The following is a 13,865-nucleotide window of genomic DNA, read 5'->3' as shown; positions in this document are numbered from 1 at the left end:
CCTGTCAACAACAAAAGTAGAACATGAGTAACTTTCTAATAATTTTTTAACTTTCTCAGTTTCTATCTTTTGTGTTGCTAACTCTAATTCCAGATCAGCACATTTCTTTATATGAAAATTTGCATCATCAAGCTGTCTCAGGTACGCTATCTTCAGTGTATTCATTGCCACAGCTTGTTCACCACTCGAATCAGTATACTTGTTGATTTCTCTGTTCATTGTATCATAGGATTCTTTCAATCTGTTTATGTTATGCAGCAACTCATTGTTCTGCTTGATTAAAGAATCACAATTCATGCACTTTTCAGGAACTTTGACAGGTTCAACATCAACTTTAACTTCAAATTTAGGAACCTCTTTGACTGTTCTGTTTGATCGTAAAAATTCAGCTCTTCTCTTTTTCTCAGCTTTAGCTTCAGCTTTTAATCTCTCTTCCTCTTCTTCCTCTTCTTCAAGCTTTCTCCGTCTTGCTTCAGCAGCTTCTATGACTTTTCTGCTTCTTTCTGCACATTTCAAATCATAAGCATTAGCAATGAAAGCATTAACATTTGAAGTGTTTTTGGACATCTCTTTGGCCATGAGATCTTGATCTGGGCAAAAATCGTCCCAACAGAAACCTCCAGCCACCTTTTCATCATCTTGTTCTGCCAAACATACTTTGCTGTTTGTTGGAATATATTTATCCCATGAAAAGTTTTCGTATTTGCTTAGATATGCTCTTTTTGACCCGTCAGTCACATCTCTCCCATGTGCAGTTTGTGCCTGATGCTGTGCTGGTGGTGTGACTTGATGATAAATCGCCTTTTTGTGATAATCGTTGTTTCCAAAAGGATTTTGGGCTCCAGTAGCTTCACGATTTTTGCACTCCCTCTTGAAATGCCCCTTTTCCCTGCAACGAAAACACCTAACTTTAGATTTATCAAAGCCTAAAGTTGAAACATTTGCATCACGGAAATCATCTCTTCCTGTAATTTGTTTAAACTTCTCAGCTCGTCTCATCACACTAGCCATGCACCATTTTATGTCCATTAATTCCATCTCCTCCGCATCAATTTGATCGTAATCCTCTTTCGTGAGCATTGGATTACCGATCTTTCCGGCCACAAAACTACTATAAGACTCAAGAACCATTCCCAACAAAGACATTTGATTTTTAGCAATCTCTTCAGTGTAATCTTGATCATTTTCAATACTAAGAACAATATTGCACTGAAGTTTTCTTCCATTCTTTGTTACAGAAATGTTTGGATCGAATGATGAAAATCTTGTGCTGCTTGATCCTTGGGATGACTTCTTTTCAGAAGAATCTTTAACACTGAATGCGGTTTCAATTTTTGGAGAATGACTTGTCGTTCCAGGAACACCACTCTTGTAGTATAAGCTGATGTCTTGTTCTCCATCGTAATTCTTCATCCTGGCTATCTTCCTCTGCTCCATCTCTTGAGCTTCCAGGTGTTTGATGAAATCTCCCAGTGTCATATTCTTGTAATCTTTTCTGTTGGATCTCAGCATCATCAGAAACGTTCCCCATGTTTCATGTGGTAGCGCATCTGCAAGTTTTTCAATCAATTCGTAGGTATCTTTCTTAATTCCAAGTTTTGTCATATTTCTCACCAAGTTACAATATCTGTCAATTATCTGCTTGGTGTTTTCAGTATTCAAACCACGGAATAAATCGAATTCTTTCTTCGTGAGAGACATCTTATTTTTGAGCATATCATCACTTCCAACAAATTTTGCTTCCAATTCTATCCAGATTGAATAAGCAGTTCCATCATGTTGAAGCAATATCAAGATATCTTCTTTTATCGCTTACTGAAGCAAACTCACCATCAATTTCTCATCTCGATATTTCTTTTTATTTTCAGTACTCATTTCTTGAATTGTTTGCTGCACACCATTTGTAACGGGTCTAACATATGGTTCTTCAGTGTGTTCCCAGGCATCTAGATAATAAGCCTCGACCCAGTTTCCAAACCGTTCAGACCACACATTATAATCATCAATATCCATTAGTTTAGGCGGTTTCTGAGACGTTTCGGTTTCATTATCAATCAAAGCATTCTGAGTAATAAAGATCGGGCTAGTAAAGGCATTATAGAATTCAGTGTCCATTGTTCGATTGTCCAAAGTTCACAAAAAAATTCCAAATTTAGGCAAAGTTGACCTTTGAAGCGAAACACTAACTTCAAACTGTCTTATAAGCGGAACTCTTGATTGGTCAAAAGAGCGGAACCTCCAAAGTGTCAAATAAGCGGAACTCTTGAGCGAACCCTCAACAATTTAGTCCCTATAAGCGAACCTTTCGAGCGGAACTACAAATTGTTTGTTCAAGCGGATCTATCTGATGTCTGTTCAAGCGGAACTACACAGTTCAAAAAAGCGGAACCTCTGAATTGTGCAGAAAAGCGAAACTAATATGTTCCTTGGAGCGAAACTATACTGTCACTGAAGCGAAACTACTGACATTTTCGTCCACAAAAGCGAAACTATCCTTTTCCTTCAAGTGAAACTATCTGCTGATGTCACTTTTTGAACGTGCACGAATAAGCGAAACCTCAAAAATTCTACTTTCTAGGTCGATTTTAAATCTGAAACTTTCAAGGGTTTACTAATACATGATTCCGAGTGCGGTGTGTGAAATTGAGCTGGTTTTACCGTGAAAAATTTTAAAAATTTGAAGAAAGTGTAGAAAAACAGATGAAATGCAGCTGAAATGGCAAGAACTCCTCCTCCTGAGCTCTGATACCACTTGTAGGATCGCGTTCGGCCTTGTTTGAGTCGATCAGAAGAATTCCTATCCAAATCAAGAGGCGGAAACTAATGATTTAGTGCGATTTCAGCCGGATTCACTTATAATTGTTGTTTTATTGATCTTGATAACGTTTACAGACTCTGACAGCACTTCGGCAGCACTTCATGGCTCACCGGAAGAATACACCTACAACTATGTGTCTAGTTTCGCTTGAACAGCCCCCTATATATAGATGAGCATGTTTCGCTTATACGTACATGTACGTATAAGCGGAACTACCTCATTTACCTCATAAGCGGAACTATTCTAATGACTGTATAAGCGAAACTATGACAGTTGACACATAAGCGAAACCTAGACACTGACACATATGCGAAACCTATTCAACCACATGTTTCTAGGATTTCGTGCCATGTATAACCTATACAACACTAAGACTCGATGTAAGACGTAGTCGACAGACGTAGTGCACCAACATAAAGTCATTAATACATACCAATTTAAAAAGTTAACAGATGATTGGAAATCAAAAGTTGTAACACCTCAAAACTTCATAAACGAATAATATGGCAATACATGTCCAATCAACTCTCAAATATGCCAAATTATTTGGACAGGAGGGACTATATATGTAAAAATGTGGAAGTTTGGATGTGGAGAGGTCATATATGACAAAATGCCAAACTTTGGCTTCTAAAGGTTCCTTACGGACCGCAAGACATGTGCCTTACAGACTGTAAGGCATTTGTTATAATTATTGTTCCTGGTAGTTCCTTACGGACCGCAAGGCTTATGCCTTATGGACCGTAAGGTATTTGAATAAACTATGGCGCGCTAACGTCCTTACGAACCGTAAGCCACCACCCCTATGGTATGTTAGGGGTGCGCTGGCAGAATGCAGCTAGCAACGGCAGCAGCTCCTCCCTGCCATTTCTCTCGCGAAGTGCCACCTTTCTTCAGCTTCTTACACCTCAATGGACACTAGTTAACATCTGAGAGACCTCACTAACACTTGGCATCATCTTATGATCCTTGTGCAACTATAAATAGAGGTGTTCTTGAGCCATTCAAGACTTACACCTCTCATTTTCATTTTCTATTTTTCTTGGAGTGCTTCTGATCTGTAGAGGCCTCCTCTCTGGAGTTTAATCTCTGCCTTGAAGACTTGTATGCATTCTCCCTTAGTTTTTCTTCATTTATAGGCTACATAATGGCCGAAAGTCAAGAAAATTGACTTTTTTTTTGACTTTCGATGATGACCATTTCAGTCAAGCCAATTTTCGAATCGAACATGGCTACATGATCGTAATAATGTAGGTTTTAATCCCCTATGAGGGCACCTTCTGAAGACCACGTTAAGTTGGTCAAATGACGGGTCAAAGTTCTATTAAATAAAAGTCAAAACGCAAATTTTTGAAAATTATGTTAATGAACTTCTAAGTATCAAAACATCAATTTTTGACATTATATCAGTTTATATAACATATTAGGACATGTTAAATCATGTCTAGCCCGTCATTTCCTACTTATAGCCCGATTCGTAACCGATTCTAACCTGTTTAATCTAAGTTAGCTACTGATTTGAAGTTGTATTATAATCATATTATTGTATGGAATAACCCTCTGAGGTTATACCATTTGCTCATATCATTTGTCAGATTTTATGCAAGTCCATTTTGTATGCCCAATTAATGACCAAAATGCCCTTTTGTGCATAGAATGAATTTGAAACATAATGAACATATCAACTGAGTTTGAAATTGTTATAACACTATATTATACATGCTTTGGCATATTGGACTTGACATAGACCCATCAGATCACCCGATGCCACCTATGTGCGTATGGTTAACTTATATAGCCTAGTTTATATAAGTTAGCCGAATCGGGTCAAAACCTTTCCAAATCAGTTCTAATCAGAATGTATGATTGATTGACCCATATTATACGAGTCATAGTACTCGTGAGGCACAAACCACATTCTATCCGGTCTCCGCTTAATTTAGCGAACCGTACCTATTTGATTATAAGTTAACTGGTCCAAGTCATATGACTTGCATAAGACCCGTAAACATTCTAACGGATCCTAGTTCCGACCATTCCAGACTAGGAGCCTCTAGTAAATTGTACCTGTGTTAGTTATTTTGAATTAACGGTTGTGCTTAAATCTATCTTTGGATTGTAAAGATAAAGCTCAGGTAAATACTCTTAGCCTATTTTCCTTATACGGGCTTGGGATACGGTAAATTATTATGGTCGGTATAGGATCAATGACCAATGTTTCCAAAATCCAAATAACCCGTTTTGATCTGTCATGCTTGATACCTTAAACGTTGGGGTTAATGCGATCGTGTCCTGTCACGGCTCACTTAATTACAAGTGGCCACGGCCTAAGCGCATGGTGTAGGCATACACCTAACAGATGCTAATGCTATGATAAAATATTTTTTCTTACCCAATATGGGGATAAAAGTGGTGTCTCGGTTGATCAGGTATCGAAGTTTAGTTCCAGGCCCCATATGTATTGATGAGAGATATAGTTTGTCCGAAGTAATTTATGAAAATGATATACCAAATGGTATAAAAATGGTTTTGAAAATGTTTTCAAAATGTGTCGGTTAATTGTATTTACCAGTGAAAACTAACGTATTTTCAAAAGACTAAGCGCAGGTTAGCAAGTATGGAATAGGCTGGAGCTGCTCGGTAATTGTATATTGGAATTTATGACTCCAAGCAAAAAGCCTAGTAGTCTTATGTAATCATTTTATTATTTCGATCAGCCTGTGGATCTTTAGTACACTCTCGGTCTGTATAATATTTTGAACTTCTGGACATTTGTACTTTGTAATAATTATCTTATACCCCCAAGACTTCTGCTGTGTTAAATGTGAATATCTATATCAATCGTCACACATAAACCGAAAGTCCGGCCCACCAGAAAATCATGGTGTGACAGCTTGGTATCAAAGCCAACATTTGAGCAAATTAGACATTAGCCTTTTGTGTCAAAGCTCAAATATCACATTAGCATATTCTTTAGCAAAATTCCGAGTCTAGACTTAACCTAAGATTACTACTCTCATTATACATACACACATATATATATATATATATAGTTATCGATTTTAAACTTTCAGGAAGATGCTTCTCGAAAAGGAACCCGACAATATAGATCTCATACGTTTTCCTTTCAAGGAAAATTCCCAGACAAAGCCGCGACAACGGAAGCTTCACACCAAACCAAGGATGTCAGTACGACCAGGCGTAAGGATGAGCTCTTTACCTTCCCCCTATGGTAAATATTATATTTCCCTAATAGAACCCCAAACTGACAAACCTTCAAACCAGGCATCAAACCTATACCGATGGATATTGACGACCCATATTATCTACCTCCCAATTTCAAAATTTCAAACCTTACTTACACAAGCCAGTCTAAAATTCATGACTCGTACTACTCATTATCATTGGACTACTCATTATCACTGGAACCTGCTAGTTCCACTTTTATGATGAATCCTTACCTAGAAAACTTTAATCAATCACTAAACCCTCCACTACCAACGCCAAGCAAGGTGAAATAAGAAAAGGACTAGCGAGAATGACAAAAGAGACTCTTTTCTTTTATTGTATTTTGTTTTACTTTCCAAAAAGTCCACTTATGGATAATGTTTTTATTTCAATTCCAAAAAAGTTCGTATTTGGACATAGTAATGTAATTTCCTTTCAAAAGTCCATAAGAGGACTAGTATTGTAATTTCTTTAATTTTGTGAAGAATTTTCGGATTTTCTTATATATATTCTTTTCACCTTTATTCAAGCTTTCGTCTCGACAGTTGATTTGAACTTTATTGATCAGCCCAAAATCAACAAAATCTTCTTAATGGTTTGAATGATTGGAAAATATAATTAGGCAGTGTGACAATGAGGAAACACACTGTCCAAAAAGGTGGAGAATATGTATCCAAACCATATAGCCTGTTGGTGCAGTCATCTATCGTCTTCGTCTTATATCGAGTCTCAGTTTCGTTGCGGTTCGAATCAAAGATTATGTCATCATCTTTGATGATGACATCACAATAGTGTCATCATCATTGCATCATCACATATAAGACAAATGATGAATGGTCCAATTAGACTTGACCGTTTGTATATGTCATTTGTTTGAAGTAGTGGCCGTTTGAAAGGTCCAATTAGGTGGTTTCATTTGAAGGTCCAATCGTTTGAAGGGAGTCTGATTGAAAAGTTGTAACCGTTTGAGTAGTGGCCGTTTGAAATAAGGTTGTGTCCGTTTGAAGAGTTTCAAACGATAGGGATTGTAGTATAAATAGATCTCAAACGATGTCATTTGTAAGGAACAGGTCAAGTGATACCGAGGTGCTGCCGGTATTTCCTCTGATTGTAAACACTATTATTTCAATATACAAGAGGTTTAAAGTGATTTTCTAGTTGTTTTTCACATCCGTTTCTTTGTTTCCGCCTCTGAAACGGACTAGAGCTCTTCCGACCGACTCATTCAGGTCAAAATCGATCCTACAAGTGGTATCAGAGCTCAGGAGGAGGAGTTCTTGCCATATTCAGCTTGAAAATCTATCTTCTACACCTTCTTTTCAAAAACGATCAATTTTTCACGGTTAAAATCTGCTCAAATTTCACACTGTGTTCGGATTTGACAATTAACAAAGCCTTAAAAGTTTCAAACTGAAATTCGATCTAAAACTGATAGAAAACTGCCTGACCGTTTGAAAGTGTTCGATAAATTGCTGATGTCATAGGTCTGTCTCGTTTGAAATTGATCCTTTTCGTTTGAAAATTGACCATCTCGTTTGAGTCACCGTTTGAACGAGGCTTGCCTGACCGTTTGAAAAATTGGGTTAACCGTTTGAAGCAAGCACCTTCCAGTTTGAGGGTGTCACCGTTTGAAACATTGTCACATGAAAGTTGTTCAGGTCATTCACAAACATGTCAGATTACATGTGAATTTGGGTTGTTGACACAATCAAAGTAAAATTAGACATTAAACATTTGCATGTGAACATTAGTGGATATTAAGGTCTAATTAAAATACAATTGGTATTATAAAATTGTCAGCCTTTAAAAATTTTGCATGGGTAGTTGATAAAGCATTTCGAATCGGCCCTATGAAATTAATTTGGGATTGTTGATTGTCGACGATATATCATGTGATGCCATTCATTGATCAGCGTGCTTGTGATAATAAGATTTGCATGTGAAGGTGTCAGCCCACTAGAGTTGTCGTTTTGTGCATAAGATAAGTCCATAACATCGGTCCAATAGATTTGTTTTGAGTATTAATATTGTCGACCCATGTACTTCTTGGTTAAATAAAAAACAACAATATATCGTTTGTGATTGCATGTGAGTGTTGATCTTTCTAGACTTTGTCGGCCACAAGATATATAAAACAATTCACGTGAACTACTGAAGCCCAATACATCATCGGCCCAATCATATTACATTGGGTATTGAGGTTGTCAGCCACCATTGTAATTGAATGAGAATTATTTGTCAGTTTAGTGATTTGCGGCCCAATCTTTCCAATTGTCAGATCCACTATATTGTTGGTCAAATGAGAATTAAGATGTGATCATAATTTTCAGTACTTTATACAAAATTCATGTGAATCACTTTGATCAAAAGTTGCGGCCCAAGGTTTGAAATTGCTTGTCACTTAAATATCTCGGCCCAAGTATCATTGTGCAGCCATATAATTGCTTGTCACTTAAATATCTCGGCACAAGTATCATTGTGCGGCCCAAGTATCATTGTGCGGTCATATAATTGTTTGTCAATATTTGTCACTTAAATATCTCGGCCCATGGTTTGAAATTGTCCACACAAAATTCTACTCGCACCAGTTCAGGTTGTTGGAACTTTGAGTTCCTTAGATCACACGAGTTGTTCAGGATTGCTTGAAAAATTCATCTTTTCATTTGGAGTGGTTAAAATCATCTCCTGGTCGTACGAATTCCAGATCGTTTGAATTTTGTACAGTTCGTTTGAAGTATTCATCAGGTCATTTGAAAGTCAGTCAGTTTGCACGAAAAGGGGTCAAATCATTCATACTTGTTCCGGGTCATAGCAGTCCGTACTGTGTGTCAACCTTCAGTCCGCACAGAATATTCATCAGTTCGAGTACCAGTTCATTTCTAATAATTGATAAGTCTTTAATCTGATCATTTTGTTTGTGTGTTGTCAGGTATTTCCCGAAGTATCATCTGATTCTTGAAACATGGCTGAAGAGTTCAACAATGCGTTCGCGACACCCGTTGATCCTGTAACAGCTGCTAAAGCGTTGTATAATGAGAATGAGACGGGAACTCATCAAAAACCACCGAAACTCATGTACATTGAAGATTTTCAGGGTTGGAAAAACCGATTCGAGAACTGGGTTCAAGCTTACAAATTCGATGCATGGTGTTCATTGCTAAAAGATTATGAGAAACCAAAGAATGAACGTGGATTAGAGAAGGGTTTTAATGATTTTACAGAAGCTGACAAGTTGAAATACACGAGTGAAAAGATGATGATCAGCATTCTTCAGCAAGTAGTTAAAGAAGATATTTTTGTGTTACTTCAACATAACGGAACAGCTAGATCCATCTGGGAGGCTTTGATTCAGAAATTCAGAGGGAGTGCTGATATGATCAAAAACAAAAAGGCGTTATTGAAAAAATCATTCGATATGTTTACAGCTTTCGACCATGAAACTACAAAACAGACCATTGATAGGTATTGTCATCTTGTATTGGAAATGGGTAGGTTGAATATCAAGAAAGAGGACGATGAGTGGGTCGACAAACTAGCTGAGGCATTACCACAACATAAGTGGGGAACATATTTGATGGTTGTGAAACTTATGAGAAATCCGAGAGCATGAATTTGGCTCAATTCATTCAGAAGATTGAAGAACAGGAGCTAGATATTCAGAAAACAGCTATCATGACAAATCCAAATGCAAAGCAAGATGTCAGTCTGTACTATCGAGGGAACAAGTTTGAGGCCACTCCCAGTCAAAGTCCAAAGATTAGTACTGCATTTAGTGCTGATGGTTCTGCAAGTCCAAATGCAAGTACTTCAACTCAAAGTGGTGGATCTACTTCATCATTCTCAAGCTTTGATCCAAACAGCAACACACCTAGCCCTCAGAAGCAAAATTCTACGAATCTGCAGTGTAATGTGACCTTGAACATTCAGAATGGTCAACATCTATCTCCTGAAGTGGCTAAGAAACACATGGCATCTCTTGTCGCCATGTTGGAGTCGTATGAAAGTTTGATTGCTGGAAGAATCGGTAATCCAATGCTCACAAAAGAAGATTACGACCAAATCGATGTAGAAGAGCTTGAGCTGATGGATGTAAAGTGGTGCTTAGCTAGTGCCTGCAAGAGAGCTGAAAAATTTCAACAGATTACTGGCAGAGACGAGTTTCGAGGAATGGCTACCTCTCCACTTGGTTTTGACAAGTCAAAGGTTACCTGTTTCCGATGTAAAGGAAAAGGTCACTTTAAACGGGAGTGTAAAAACCAAGAGTCAACTGGAAGTCAAGAAAAGAGCAATTATTATCAGAAATCAATCTTTCATCAAATCGATCAAAAACCTCAACAAAAGGAACCGCAAACTGCTCATGGGAAAATGATTTAAGAAGCCAATAGGAAAGCTTATTATGGGATAATAGACCAAAGTGATGAGGTTGTTGCACAGGGGTTTAGCTGGGATAAGTATATACCTAGTGGAACTAAACCAGGTGTGGCATTAGTTACCAGGATTCTGGATCAAAATGAGGATTGTCAGAAAAGGATTCCAATATTTCCAGATCTTGGAAGTGATGTTGATACGGATGATGAGGAAGAGTATCTTAACAAATGTAGAAAAAGCATTGATCCTGACAGTTTTAATTTTTTCTATGCAGATAAAGACTGAAGACGTTGAAGACTCGACACTTAAGACTCGTCAACATCTGAGGGGAGTCTGTTGGTGCAGTCATCTGTCGTCTTCGTCTTATATCGAGTCTCAGTTTCGTTGCGGTTCGAATCAAAGATGATGTCATCATCTTTGATGATGACATCACAATAGTGTCAGCATCATTGCATCATCACAAATAAGACAAATGATGAATGGTCCAATTAGACTTCACCGTTTGTATATGTCATTTGTTTGAAATAGTGGCCGTTTGAAAGGTCCAATTAGGTGGTTTCATTTGATGGTCCAATCGTTTGAAGGGAGTCTGATTAAAAAGTTGTAACCGTTTGAGTAGTGGCCGTTTGAAATAAGGTTGTGTCCGTTTGAAGAGTTTCAAACGATAGGGATTGTAGTATAAATAGATCTCAAACGATGTCATTTGTAAGGAACAGGTCAAGTGATACCGAGGTGCTGCCGGTATTTCCTCTGATTGTAAACACTGTTATTTCAATATACAAGAGGTTTAAAGTGATTTTCTAGTTGTTTTTCACATCCGTTTCTTTGTTTCCTCCTCTGAAACGGACTAGAGCTCTTCCGACCGACTCATTCAGGTCAAAATCGATCCTACATAGCCTCAGTGGTTCAATGAGACCATGGCTCATAAAATTAGCAAACCATTAAGACATAAATTATTCCATTTTAACATTCAATGTAATGTTAAAATTTCTGGCAGTGTGACAATGAGGAAACATACATACCGAAAAGGTGGAGGATATATCCAAGCCTTATAGCCCTAATGGTCAAATGAGACCATGGCTAATAACATTATGAAATCATCAAATTCGATAATCATTTATGTTTTAACATTCAATGTAATGTTAAAATGATTTTCCTTGAGAAACATTTTATCGTCTTATATGACAAATATTAAAGGCAGTTATGACCATATGGTGCATGCTGATCGAAAAGGTGGAGGAGATATCTCCAAGCCTTATATAGCCCTTATGGTCCAATGAGACCGCGGTTAATAATATTATCAAAATCATTAACGATTATTCTCATTTAACATTCAATGTAATGTTAAATTAAAATTAGGCAGTGTGACAATGAGGAAGCACACTGACCGAAAAAGTGGAGGATATATATCCAAGCCTAATAGCCTTATGGTCGAATGAGACCACGACTAAAATGTTATCAAATCATTAAATGATTATTTCCATTTAACATTCAATGTAATGTTAATATGAATTGCACTAAGCAATAAATCTATTGTTGGCATCTAGTCCAATTTTCTATATCATGGCAAACCAAAATTCTGGTGGTGCCGATGGCGGGCATGACAATATTGAGCACGTTACTTGCGAGGGTGAGGGAAATAACCTTTAGTCCTTAATTACTGTGGAAGTCAGCAAGGCTATGGCCTATTTTATTGGCAAACTTTAAAGGACCAGGCTCAACCCATTCGAAATCCCCATCTATCCCTCCAACTTCCACTCATAAATCTGAAAGTTCACATTATTCCTCGAATGAGAGGAGAGAACCCAAATGTGTTGCCAAAAAGGAAACATGAAATATTAAGGAAGGGCGTACCTATAAGTACTTTATCTCTTGCAAACCTCGAGACTTCACGAGGGAGAAAGAAGCTATTGATGCCATGAAGTGGCTAGATGAAATGGATATTGTAGTCGATATCAGCGGCTGTGCTGATAAAGATGTTATTAAATATGTATCTTAGTCCTTTAAGGGTGATGCTTTGACATGGTGGAAAGCCATGATTTAATCTACGGGGAAAGTGTCCCTGTACAACATGAGTTGGTCCAAGTTTGTGGACTTGATTAAAGAAACATACTACCCTCCTCATTAGGTTGAAAAGGTGCAGTCTGATTTCTTGACTCTCACCATGAAGAATATGGATTGTCAGAAGTATGTCTCCGACTATAGTTCTCTATCTAGATTGGTTATATACTTGATTACTCAAGAATCCAAGTGCATTGCGCATTTCATTGGTGGATTGGAACTAGAAATTAGAGGCATGGTTAAAGCCTCCAAACCCACTACTTTTAGATCCGTTGTGGATCTATCCCTTTCACTGACTCAAGATGAAGTTAGATTGAGGTCAGTCAAAACTGAATTTGACGGGAAGAGGAAGCGTGAGGATAACCGCTTCCAAGACTCTAAGAAAGGGAAGTTTGGTTTCAATAAGAACTAACATAGATCTTGTGATGATATACCTATATGCAAGACTTGTGGAAGGCGAAACTAGGGACAGTATCGGATAGATCAGCAGATGAAACCTTGTGGTATCTGCAAGAGGACTGGCCACAAGTCCCATGAGTGCGTAGACCTAAAGAATACGGTCTGTTACGAATGTGCCGAGAAGGGCCAGATAAAGACAATCTGTCCCAGGCGTACAGCTGAGGGAAATGCTAATCCTGCGGAGATAAAGAAACCGAATACTAGAGCCTTTCATTTAACTACAAAGGAAGCAACTAAAGACACGAATGTCATTACGGGTACCTTTCTTGTAAATGATATATTTACTAGAGCCTTATTTGATTCTAGAGCTGATAAGAGCTTCGTTGACCATAAATTTGGTCAGCTTCTAAACCTGCCCTTAAGAGCCTTTGACATTACTTATGAGGTCCAAATGGCCGATGGTAGCATAGAAATAGCTTCCACGATTCTTGATGGATGCGTTATATCCATCAAGAACCAATCTATCCCTGTTAACCTTTTATGTACGAATCTTATGGGATTCGATATAGTTTTAGGCATGGATTGGTTAGCTCATAACCAAGCCCGCATTGCCTGCGATAAGAAACTTATCGAAATTAAATCCCCATATGGTGATATACTCACTATTCGTGGAGATCAACACTATGGATTTCCAGAGAAAGCATCTTTGGTTAAGGCATCCAGGTGCATGTAAAGAGGATGTGTCATTTATATGGCACATGTGACTATTGACGAACCGAAGCCGAAGATCGAAGACATTCTAATCATTTCAGAGTACCCTGATGTTTTCCCCGAAGACTTACCCGGTTTGCCACTGGATAGGCAAGTCGAGTTCAGAATCAATATCTTGCCTGGATCTGCTCCTATAGCCAGAGCTCCGTACCATTTGGCACCCATTGAGATGAAGGAGATGAAGGCACAACTTACAGAGCTTCTGGAGAAAGGCTTTATT

At 38.0% G+C, this 13,865-nt stretch overlaps 1 protein-coding gene across 1 annotated transcript; it reads left to right on the top strand.

Annotated features, from left to right (window-relative positions):
- Positions 1-12,965: 12,965 nt before the first annotated feature.
- On the top strand, positions 12,966-13,607 carry LOC110875649. Its single transcript, XM_022123849.1, has one exon. The coding sequence runs from the start codon at positions 12,966-12,968 to the stop codon at positions 13,605-13,607; it is 642 nt and encodes a 213-aa protein (XP_021979541.1).
- The last annotated feature ends 258 nt before the right edge of the window (positions 13,608-13,865 follow it).

Source organism: Helianthus annuus, chromosome 3, assembly GCF_002127325.2.
Source record: "Helianthus annuus cultivar XRQ/B chromosome 3, HanXRQr2.0-SUNRISE, whole genome shotgun sequence".
NCBI lineage: Eukaryota > Viridiplantae > Streptophyta > Magnoliopsida > Asterales > Asteraceae > Helianthus > Helianthus annuus.
Note: the sequence above shows the minus strand (reverse complement) of the source record. Positions and strands in the feature narration are given on the sequence as shown.

Excerpts from the sequence above, each read along its gene's own strand:
- LOC110875649 (XM_022123849.1), top strand. The coding sequence starts at position 12,966 with ATGAAACCTTGTGGTATCTGCAAGAGGACTGGCCACAAGTCCCATGAG.